Source organism: Heterodontus francisci, chromosome 31 (genome assembly GCF_036365525.1).
Source record: "Heterodontus francisci isolate sHetFra1 chromosome 31, sHetFra1.hap1, whole genome shotgun sequence".
In the NCBI taxonomy this organism is placed as follows: domain Eukaryota; kingdom Metazoa; phylum Chordata; class Chondrichthyes; order Heterodontiformes; family Heterodontidae; genus Heterodontus; species Heterodontus francisci.
This window is the reverse complement of record NC_090401.1, coordinates 28,763,300-28,775,678: the sequence shown is the minus strand read 5'-3', so window position 1 is coordinate 28,775,678 and position 12,379 is coordinate 28,763,300. Positions and strand designations below refer to the sequence as shown.

The 12,379-nt window shown below is 45.4% G+C and overlaps 1 protein-coding gene across 1 annotated transcript in view; it reads right to left on the bottom strand.

Annotated features, from left to right (window-relative positions):
• csmd2 (CUB and Sushi multiple domains 2) overlaps positions 1–12,379 on the bottom strand; it is a 2,056,060-nt gene that overhangs the window by 79,547 nt on the left and 1,964,134 nt on the right. Inside the window, exons 58-59 of the mRNA XM_068011193.1 lie at positions 5,148–5,324; positions 3,846–4,025 (exon numbers count right to left, since the gene is read on the bottom strand). Of these exons, the coding sequence (XP_067867294.1) occupies positions 3,846–4,025; positions 5,148–5,324 (357 nt within the window). The remainder of the gene's footprint in view (positions 1–3,845; positions 4,026–5,147; positions 5,325–12,379) is intronic.

The window sequence follows — 12,379 nt, the reverse complement described above, 5'->3', positions numbered from 1 at the left end:
TGGATATGCACCTCAAGTGCCATATTCTGAAGGGCTACAGATCTAGTTCTGGAAGGTGGGATTAGAATAGGTAGATCATCTTTCGGCTGGCACAGATACGATGGGCCAAGTGGCCTCTTAAACTTTCTATGATTCTAACCCCTACCCACCATCCCCACATCCAATAAAAAGTAATTGCCCTGCTCTCTCACCCCTCCCACCCTGAAAATTTATTCCTCCCTCCTCCCCACCAGGTTCTCATCTTGGAACTCCATACGGAGTTCCAAAGGCACGCGAAGGTTGAATGGCGACTGTAAAAATTGGTTTGGGACGGCCGCTGCCTGCAGGTAAGTTTATTTCCATCTCATTAATGTTAATTTGAATATGCAGATGAAGGGCTCGGCATCAGCCAGCTTGGGGGGGGGGGGGTGTGGGGGGAGGGCTGGGGCTGCACCAAGGTTCCCCTGCCACTGATAATATGCGGTGGGCCTTTCTGGGCGTTGCGGGTCGAGGTGGGCCCCTCCCCGCAGAAAATTCCCAGCCCCTGCGTCGCCTCCTTACTTGTTGAACCAGTAACTTACCAATGTAGAAAATTCTCCGGAACACATTCTGGAAACTCTTGCCCCTCTCCACCCTTTAGACTATTACTATCCCAGTCTATATTAGGATAATGAAAGGCCCCCATTATAACTACTGTATAATTCTTGCACCTCTCTGCAACTTCATTGCAACTGTATTCCTCTATATCTTTCCCACTAGTTGGTGGCCTGTAGCAATGTAATTGCACCTCTATTGTTTCTTAGCTCTAACCAAATAGATTCTGTCCTTGACCCCCTCCAGGACATCCTCTCTCTCCAGCACTGTAATATTCTCCTTAATCAATACTGCTTTCTTTCCTTCCCTATCTTTCCTGAATACCTGAATATTACCCAGCAATATTCAGGACCTAGTCCTGCCCTTTTTCCATAATCACCACAACATCATATTTCTAGGTAATGTCTACACCTGGAGCTCACCAACCTCATTTACTACACTCCGTGCATTCACATACATGCACAGTAAACCGAATTTAGACTTTATTACATTACCGCTTACTCTGACCCCACCTAATAACTTACCATTTCCTATTCCAGTGCTATCTGTCTCCCTCAATTATCTGTGCATCTTGGTTTTCCTCACTAAGAATACTTCCTGATTCCCACACCCCTGCCAAGTTAGTTTAAACACTCGCTAATAACACTAGCAAAACACCCCACCAGACATTAGTTCCGACTCTGTTCAGGTACAACCCTTCTGGTTGTACAGGTCTGAACAGCCCTGAAACAGTCCCAATGTCCTTGGAATCTAAAGCCCTCCCACCTGCACCATCTCTCCATCCAGGCATTCAACTGCTCTATTCTCCTATTTCTACACTCAGTTGCACGTGATTACTACCTTTGAGGTCCTGCTTGCCAGTTTTTCTCCTAGCTCCTTAGACTGTGCAGGACCTCATCCCTCTTTCTACCTATGCCGTTGAAGTGGGTGCGAGAGCAATGTCAGGGGTCTGGAATCAAATGGTGGCAGGCTCACCCCTTTGAATCACATCTATTAGAGCTACACTGGGTGGAATCTTACCATCTTAGTCCCTGCCAGAAAGGAGGGACCATTCTCAGATTTGGAACCCAACTCTGAACAGCACACCCAGCAATTGCTCTTTACCAGAGCAAACTAATTATCATCTCGCATCAGGGCTCCCTGACCAATTTTGGGGGGGTGGGGGGCGGTGCATTGGTGCATGGGATGAAGTGTCCATTCTGTCAAATGAAGCATTTCTAATTAAAGGCACAATGGCATGGGTAAGAAAATCTCACCAGCACTTGGATTCTTCAGGCGGTAGCAACCACAGGAATGGAGAGGAGACTTGGGAAGGCTGTTCCCTGGGTATCTCACTCTTATTTGGAGGTCCTGCTGTGGGATCTGAGGGACTGCAGTGAGGTGAGTTCTCCCATGGATGAGAGGAAGCGGACATCCTTTCTAGCCAAGCAGGTGCAGCTGGAAGTGGCTAAGGAAGTTAACAGAAGGAGTGCGCTTTCTCCAACCTGGAGACAGTGTACCAAAAGGATCTGGGACCTCAGGAAGGAATGCCAGGTGAATGGCAAGACCTACACTCTGACTTGCCCAGTATGCTCCTGCACAGCACTCCTCAGGTCAACACACTGTGCGGATCCATTCATTCTTCTCCATACTGGCACGTCACATCCCCATCCGCAGAGCCAACACTCACACTCATCCTCAAACAATTGACCTCTTGCACCAATGCCTCACAGTCACCCTCCACAAATGGTGCTCTTCCCTGCTCTCCACACAAGCCCTTACAAACACTCACACTTCTCTGCTTTCTCTCTTTGCAGGAGAAGTGAGCACACAACTTGACAAAGTGGCCAAGATCGACTGGGGGTTTTGGGGGGGGGGGGTGGTGGGGGGTGGGGGGTGGTCCACGAGTGGCAGGCACCTTGTTGGCCATTGGTAATAAGTGCCCACCTGGCCCACTGGGAAGGAGGTTCCAGGAGGCCGCAGATGTCATCCCCGACCTGCCGTGAGAGCCTGAGCCTCCTGAATCGCTGGTGCGCACACATGTCGAGAGAGCTGATCCTCCCCTGTGTTGAGGGGGTCTCACCTCCCTTCCAGCTGGATCTCAGTGACCATTCCATCTGCCCTGTAGAGGGGCAGACAGCTGAGGAGAAGGCAACTGACGTTGTTGCTGGTGTGGCTGGAGCAGTTGGCGGAGGTGTGGCCTCAGCTCCTACCCCTCAGCAGAGGCGGACAAGAGAGCTTCACAAGCTGTTCCCATGCCGTGGTGAAGGTTGGCAGCAGGGAAGTGCAGCTGAAGGTAAGTGAAGTGCTAGCAGAAAGTTGGCAATCACCTGCCAAGCAGTCAAAGCACTCTCTGAGAGAAGAAGTGTTTTGAACAGTAGTCTTGCAATGGCCATGGTTGGGGCTCTTCAGTGCAACTGATCAAAGTCTTCCCAGCTTGTCAGTTTCACTGAAGAAACTCTTCCTGCTGTGCACGCACCTTGGTAACCCTAGCGAGTTGCTGACAGGTCGGGAAACAGGTTCCATGGCTGAGAAATCCAGGATTCAGTGTGAAAGCAACTGACAATTGACTTCTTATCAACCTCAACAACTTCTTAATTACTTACCCGACAGATCCAAGGGGGTTCCTTGCTCCCCCTCAATGCCGCCCTGAGTAAAGCCGCAAGAGGGCAGGATCACGTCAGGATCCCGACCCGACGCCACTTTCTGGGACATTCCCACCCTGCTCACCCCCACACCTGCCTCAAACAGCCTGGGAGAATTTTGCCCACTGTTGTATCGATACATGCAGAGTTGAATCTTCTGTTTAAAACTGAAGTAAACATCGACCCTTTCTCTCCTGAGAAACACAGAATGAGCTTTTCTCTAATTGACTTAAACAGCCATTAACATCAGGATTTTCCTCTTTCCCTGTTTTTGTTATTTGATTTTTAGCACTTTACCCAAGGGAGGAATAATGAAGGAAGCAAGTAAATTTATGATAATGATCAGCATTCTCAACAATTTATTCATTTTTCTGGCACTTCATGAGAGAAATATACCCCTGGCTATTCAACTCCAGTCTCTCCGTCAGGAGTCCGATGTGCTACTGTTCTGTAATTAGAGTCACTGCTGAAACCGTTCATATGTAAAGGAGCTTCTTAAATAAACATAAGTAGACGATTTAAAAAAGAAAGTGCAGTCTGGAAGCAAAATATGTGTAATGGATGATATTATTAAAATACAGAGTTGGGATCATGAGCCAATTAACATCCATTTTCTAGCATGTATATCATCATAAATGATTGACTTACATCTGCAGGCTGGTCTGCTTCCGTTCCAGGTCCTGTCTTTAGTGCAAATGAGAGAGGAATATTGCAAGGGATCCATTGTGTAGCCTGGCATGCACTGGAATACCACTGTCTTGTTGTAAGTGAAGTCAGTGCCCAGTCTGATCCCATTAGCTGATAATCCAGGGTCACCACAATTAATCACTGTAAGAGACAAGACAGCTGAGTACCCTGAATACAATGCACTTTTGTCTTTAACATATCCAGGCTGAGGTATAGTGTACTACAGCAACATTGCTCTGCCACAATCTGCAGCAAAGTGAATTCCTTATGTCAGTCACACGAAGGTAGACACTCTTCTGGTCCTTTTTTGTACACTGTAGAGCCAGCAGCTCAAGGTCAATCACTGACTGAAGACTGGAGCATGCTAATCCACACTCAGATTTAGTGCAAAACCAGAGAGAACTTAAGGAGAAATGGAAATATTTTCAAAATCTATTGCCATCACCCCTCTCCATGCGTAATTTGAGAGAATATAAATCAAATGTAAATTCTGGAAATCTGAAATAAAAACAGAAAATTGTAGTAATTTCCAGAAGAACAACCAACAACCGGAAGGAAAATGCTCAATGTTTTCATCAAAATCCTAATTCCCCTTTCAGATACTGATAAGAAGTGCATTTCTCGTGTTTTCTCTTTTTAGTTTGACACACATCAAGTTTTTCAAGAACTAAAATAAATTCTTAATGGGAAAATTAAGAGTGAGGAGTTTTGAAGCCATGAGGAAAGTAGATCAGATCAAAGTTTGTTGGAATAAATTGGACTATAAGTTGAGATGGTATAATTTCAAAACTCAAGGGAAACTGTAGCAAAGGACAAAAATCAGCTTACTGAAAATGGCTTACCATCCTATGCACATAGGAAAAAGGCAGCAGTGTTTTTGATCCAAAGTTGACATTTTCTTTCCTTCCAAGTGTCATTTTTATAGCATATTATTGTGTTTTTTAATTAGTGCTGCATTATTTATGAAACTGACGATCCTTCATTCCAAACTCACAATAAGAATTGTGGGTCAGCTTGGTGTCAACTTGCTGCTTGCCAGAGGAAAGCTTGTGCTGGAACAAATGCTTTCCCCAGTGCATGTTGAATATTCTCCCCACGCTTTGTTCTCTTCCTTTAGTTTAAGAAAGAGTGCTCAAAATGCAACACATTACATGCACAAAATGACATGATAATATATCATTGTAGCTCAACACTATTTGTTACAACTTCGATATGTACCAAAGCAGCTGCTAAATAAAGAGAAAATAGATATATAAAACTGACCTGTACATAGTGGAGGGGCACTGGTCCAGGTCCCATTCACAGTACAGTGTCTAGTCAACAAACCAGTTGAATAATAGCCTTCCCGACAGGCATAGGTAATGGAACTCGAGAAGACCAATTTGTTGCTGTACACTATCCTTGCGTTGCGTGGTGTTCCAGGATTTCCACAGGACACAGCTGCCAATGGTGAAAGAAAAATTACAAAAACGGATCCATAATTCAATGGCAGAGTAAAAGGGATCTCCCCTACAGAAAGGGACCCACAGAAAAACTTTTATTGCTCTTTGTCAATTGCAGGCAACTGCCAACGTCAATCTTATTGTTCTCCGAGAGTTGAAAAAGTACTTGGAAAGTACAGAAAATACTACTTTTTTATATAAAAGGATAAATTAACACTAAACTGGCACAGAATTAGCCTCCATGTTCGCCCTTCACTGGTTGACTGATTTTTTAAAATTCCAGTACAATCTACAATTACAAAGTCTCAGTTTCTCTTGACCCAATTATTTTCTTGTAAAGATAATTCCTTTCTCTACTGATCTATTTCAATAACAGAAAGGGATTGCATCAAAGGTGGCTCTTGTTCCCATACTGAGAGTTCTCACTTGAAATCAGATTGGTTCCTCTCTGTTACAATTATGGAATGCTCATCAAACATGCCTCAAAATACTGACACTGGACAGTATGGATTAAAGCAATTTGGTCAACATCAAATAAAAGTAGTGTCCCAGTATTCCATTGGTACCTTTCTGTAAATACAAGGGAGAATGCACCAAGTACTGAAATAATAAAACTGATCCAAGTTACAACCTCAATACTGATAAATTTACCACTCTTTCAATTGACGCCCTTTCTCTTTCAGCTGGCATGTCTCGGGTCAGAAGCTTTATGTTGGCCATGGCTGCTGTTCTGGAACTGGGACCCTCTCCTCCCTCACCTCTTTACCACTTTTAAATGGTGCTGTCTACAGGATGTGACATTTATGGATGGTCTTATCTATTTTAATCTCTCTCTCTGCTTTCTGAATACTGCATGCCTGATCTCTCTCTGTCTGTGTCACACACACACATATACACTCCAAACCGATAAACTCCGAACAGCCACTGTTTGACAGATTTTAATGCATTATTTTGCTCACATTTATAAAGCACCCATGTGCCCATTTCTGTGAAGTAAGAAGAAATCACTTTTGATAAATGGAGCTGACACATTTACCTATTGCATCGTCTAAATACTTTTATAATCTCCAGCTCCAGGCTTCTTTCAAAAACAGTATGAGTGAATTAACTCACCGCCTCCTTCCTCAGAAATCAGAGATTAAATTGTTTACTCTTTGTGATAGAGTCCTTCCCTCTCCTACTCATACACGAAACGCTACTTTACAAAAATAGTCACCTATTTATAAATACTGCTTCATTTTACAGCAGGTAATTTTTCAAAGGCTCATTGCAATAATTGTCTCTGCCTCATAGCATCTCTGCTGGTCCAACTATGTTAGGAATGTGGAGATCAGAAGGTGCAAAGCACAAGTCTGCTGTCTCTGAGATCATCACTCCATGACGATTACAACAATTTGGGCATAGTGCCTGGTCAGATGAAAACATAGATGTGAAGAGGGCCCGACAGGAATCACAAACAAGGCCATCTCTAGATTGGTATAGGTCTCAAGACTGCCCAAGAACCTCATGCAGGAGCTGAAAAAGCTCAATTTAGGTTCCGAAGAAGGGCCACTGACCTGAAACGCTAACTCTGCTTCTCTCTCCACAGATGCTGCCAGACCTGCTGAGTATTTCCAGCATTTCTTGTTTCTATTTCAGATTTCCAGCATCCGCAGTATTTTGCTTCAATTTAGGTTTCCACTCTGTACTGTATTCCAGTGAAGACTGGAAACACTGCAGATATACTATAAGCTGTCATTGGTGGAGTAGGCAATCAGGAGTTGTAACAGAAATAACAGTAGTAGTGGAGAAAGTAATAGTGGAGTAAAAGTGGATAGCAGTAGGATTAAAAGTAGTAGTAGAAGCAGTAGTAATGGTAGCAGTGGTGGTAGCAGTAGCAATGGTCGTAGTCATTGACAAGTCAGGGTTCTGATAGGTTTATTTCATGCTTTTCTTTGTGCATTTCCTCACATCCAATAACTGGGAACCACAAGTCAGCCTAATTTTACTGACAGGAGCCAGAGACTAGAAACTTTCATTTGTAAGTCAGTCAATGAAAAGATTAATTTTAACACAACTGTAAATAGAAGCAGGAAGAGTCAGATTAACTTATGAAACCAAAACTGCCAATTAGAATGGCACTGTAGACATGGCAATTAGTCTTGTAATCACTGATCTAGAGTTGTTCATGTTAAATTGGAAACTGTCTGTAGTGGTAAAAACCATGATGGGTGATCAACACAACTGTTAAGCAGTTTGAGGGTAAGGACTGTGGGAGCCAAGGACTGCAAGGAGTAAACACAATGCGGAGTAAGCACTGCAAGGAGTAAATGCTCTGAGGGGCAAGGACTGTGAGGGACAAGTATTGCTCAGAGTAAACACAGTGATGGGAAGGAACTGCAAGGGGTAAACTCAACGAGAAGTAAACACTGTAAGGGGCAGAGACTGCACCACAGTTGATCGGTATTTGCCTGCTCCATAGAGAAAAAAATTGAGATAGGGAGGTTCATAATTCACTGATTGAGTATGATCCACAATCATGTAAAAAAGGTTGGCAGTTAGGGAGCATTAAGTCCTGGATGGAAGACAGAGAGCAGTGGGGTCCTGGCTGGGAGTTAGGGAACAGTGGGGTCCTGGCTGGGAGTTAGGGAGCAGTGAAGTCCTGGCTGGGAGTTCTTTTTTATTTGTTTCATGGGATGTGGGCATCGCTGGCAAGGCCAGCGTTTGTTGCCCATTCCTAATTGCCCTTGAGAAGGGGGTGGTGAGCTGCCTTCTTGAAATGCTGCAGTCCATCTAGTGCGGGTACACCCACAGTGCTGTCAGGGAGGGAGTTCCAGGATTTTGATCCAGCGATGATGAAGGAATGGCGATATAGTTCCAAGTCAGGATGGTGCGTGGCTTGGAGGGGAACTTGCACATGGTGGTGTTCCTATGTATCTGCTGCCCTTGTTTTCCCAGGTGGAAGAGGTTGCGAGTTTGGAAGGTTCTGTTGAAGGAGGTGTGGTGAGTTGCTGCAGTGCATCTTGTAGATGGTACACACTGTGCATCAATGGTGAAGGGGATGAACGTTGAAGGTTGTGGATGGGGTGCCGATCAAGCGGGCTGGATGGTGTTGAGCTCCGTGAGTGTTTTTGGAGCTGCATTCATCCAGGCAAGTGGAGAGTATTCCATCACACTCCTGAATTGTGCCTTGTAGATGGTGGACAGGCTTTTGGGAGTCAGGAATGTGTTACTCACTACAGAATTTCCAGTCTCTGACCTGCTCTTGTAGCCACAGTATTTATGTGGCTAGTCCAGTTCAGTTTATGGTCAATGGTAACCCCCAGGATGTTGATAGTGGGGAATTCAGTGATGGTAATGCCATTGAATGTCAAGGGGAGATGGTTAGATTCTCGCTTGTTGGAGAATGGAATTACATAGCACTTGTGTGATGCGGATGTTACTTGCCGCTTATCAGCCCAAGCCTGAATGTTCTCAAGGTCTTGCTGCATATGGACATAGACTGCTTCAGTATCTGAGGAGCTGCGAATGGTACTGAATGCTGTGCAATTATCAGCGAACATCCCCTTTTCTGACCTTATGATGGAGGGAATGTCATTGATGAAGCAGTTGAGCAGTTGAAGATGGTTGGGCCTAGGACACTACCCTGAGGAACTCCTGCAGCAATGTGCTGGGGCTGAGATGACTGGCCTCCAACAAACAACCATTTTCCTTTGTGATAGGTATGACTCCACCCAGCGGAGAATTTTCCCCAGATTCCCATTGACTTCAATTTGATTTGGCCTCTTTGATGTCACACTCGGTCAGATGCTGCCTTGGTATCAAGGACAATCACTCTCATCTCACCTCTGGAGTTCAGTTCTTTTGTCCATGTTTGGACCAAAGCTGTAATGAGGTCAGGAGCCGAGTGGTCCTGGCAGAACCCAAATTGAGCATCAGTGAGCAGGTTGTTGTTGATAAAGTGGTTTGTGATAGCACTATGGATGACACCTTCCATCACTTTGCTGATGATCGAGAGAAGACTAAAATAAAAGCAAAATACAGCGGATGCTGGAAATCTGAAATAAAAACAAGAAATGCTGGAAATACTCAGCAGGTCTGGCAGCATCTGTGGAGAGAGAAGCAGAGTTAACATTTCAGGTCAGTGACCCTTCTTCAGAACTGGAAAATATTAGAAATGTGCAAGGTTTTAAGCAAGTAAAGCGGGGGTGGGGCAAGAGATGACAAAGGAGAAGGTGTAGATAGGACAAGGTCACAGAGGATAACTGACCAGAAGGTCATGGAGCAAAGGCAAACAATATTTATTTATTTATTTTATTTAGAGATACAGCACTTGAAACAGGCCCTTCGGCCCACCGAGTCTGTGCTGACCAACAACCACCCATTTATACTAACCCTACACTAACCCCATATTTTCTACCACATCCCCACCATTCTCCTATCACCTACCTGCACTCGGGGCAATTTACAATGGCCAATTTACCTATCAACCTGCAAGTCTTTTGGAGGTGGGAGGAAACTGGAGCACCCAGCGGAAACCCACGCAGACACAGGGAGAACTTGCAAACTCCACACAGGCAGTACCCAGCATCGAACCCGGGTCGCTGGAGCTGTGAGGCTGCGGTGCTAACCACTGCGCCACTGTGCCGCCCATATGTTAATGGTGTTTTGAAAGACAAAGCATTAGTACAGATAGGGTGTTACCGGACTGAAAACTGAACAGCCGCAAGTATAAACATGAAAATAAAGGTGGGTAGGCAAACTGAACAAACTAAGATAAAACAAAATAAAATAAACACAACAAAAACAAAAAATAACTAAAAATAAAATGGGGGCTCAGCATGCTCTGAAATTATTGAACTCACTGTTCAGGCCGGCAGGCTGTAGTGTGCCTCATCAGTAAATGAGATTCTGTTCCTCGAGCTTGCGTTGATCGAGAGTAGACTGATAGAGGCATAGAGAGACACAGCACTGAAACAGGCCCTTTGGCCCACCAAGTCTGTGCTGACCAACAACCACCCATTTACACTAATCCTACATTAATCCCATATTCCTTACCACATACACCCCATTCCCCTACCACCTACCTACACTAGGGGCAATTTACAATGGCCAATTTACCTATAAACCTGCAAGTTTTTGGCTGTGGGAGGAAACCGGAGCTCCCAGCAGAAACCCACACAGTCACAGGGAGAACTTGCAAACTCCACACAGGCAGTACCCAGAACCGAACCCGGGTCGCTGGAGCTGTGAGGCTGTTGTGCTAACCACTGCGCCACTGTAGTCGGAGTGGATTTGCCCTGCTTTTTGTGCACAGGACATGCCTGGGCAACTTTCCATATTGTCGGGTAGATGCCAGTGTTGTAGCTGTACTGGAACATCTTAGCTAGGGGCGCGGTACTACAGCCGTGATGTTGTCAGGACCCATAGCCTTTGCAGTATCCAGTGTCTTCAGCCGTTTCTTGATATCACGTGGTGTGAATCGAATCGGTTGAAGATTGGCATCTGTGAGGTTGGGGACCTCAGGAGGAGACCGAGATGGCACTTCTGGCTGAAGATGGTTGCTAATGCTTCAGCCTTATCTTTTCGCACTGATCTGCTGGGCCCCTCCATCATTGAGGATGGGGATAGTTGTGAAGCCTCCTCTTCCGGTTAGCTGTTTAATTGTCCACCACCATTCACAATTGGATGTGACAGGACTGCAGAGCTTGATGTGATCCGTTGGTTGTCGGATCGCTTAGCCCTGTCTATCGCATGCTGCTTCCGCTATTTGGCATGCAAGTAGTCCGGTGTTGTAGCTTCACCAGGTTGACATCTCATTGTTAGGTATGTCTGGTACTGCTCCTGGCAAACTCTCCTGCACTCTTAGCTTGATGGTTATGGTAGAGTGAGGGATAGGCCAGGTCATGAGGTTACAGATTGCAGTTGAATACAATTCTGCTGCTGTTGATGGTCCACAGCGCCTCATGGATGCCCAGGTTTGAGCTGCCAGATCTGTTCTGAATCTATCCCATTTAGCATGGTGGTAGTGCCTCACAACACAATGGAGGGTGTCCTCAATGTGAAGGTGGGACTTTGTTTTCACAAGTATTGTGGTCACTCCTACCAATACTGTCATGGACAGATGCATCTGCAAGAGGTAGATTGCTGAGGACAGGTTCCAGTAGGTTTTTTCCTCATGTTCGTTCCCTCACTACTTGTCACAGGTCCAGTCTGATGGATATGTCCTTCAGGACTCAGCCAGCTCGGTCAGTAGTGGTCCTACCAAGCCACCCTTGGTGATTGACATCAAAGTGGCCCATTCAGAGTACAATCTGTGCCCTTGCCACCCTCAGCGCTTCTTCCAAGTGGTGTTCAACATGGAGGAGTACTGATTCATCAACTGAGGGAGGGCGTTAGGTGATAATCATCAGGAGTTTTCCTTGACCATGTTTGACCTGATGCCACAAGGCATCACAGGATCCAGGGTCAACGTTGAGGACTCCGCGGGCAACACCCTCCCCATTGCATACCACTGTGCCGCCACCTCTGGTGAGTCTGCCCTACCGATGGGACAGGGCATATGCAGGAATGGTGATGGTGGTCTCTAGGACATTGAATGTGAGGTATGGTTCTGTGAATTGTTGCTCATCTAGTCTGTAGGACAGCTCTCACATTTTTGGCACAAGTCCCCAGATATAAGGAAGAAAGACTTTGCAGGGTTGACAGGGCTAGGTTTGCCATCGTTGTTTCTGGTGCCTAGGTCGATGTCAGGTTTTCTATCCAGTTTTATTCCTTTTCAACTTTTATATAGTGGTTTTGTGTAACTGAATGGCTAGGCCATTTCAGAGGGCACTTAAGAATCAACCACATTGGTAGGCCAGACCAGGTAAGGACAGCAGGTTTCCTTCCCCAAAGGGCATTCGTGAACTAGATGGATTTCTACGACAATCAATGGTAGTTTCATGGTCACTGTTAGTGAGACCAGCTTTTAATTCCAGATTTTTTAATGAATTAATTGAATTTAAATTCCACCAGCTGCCATGGTGACATTTGAACCTCTGCCCCCAGAGTATTAGCCTGGGTCTCCAGATT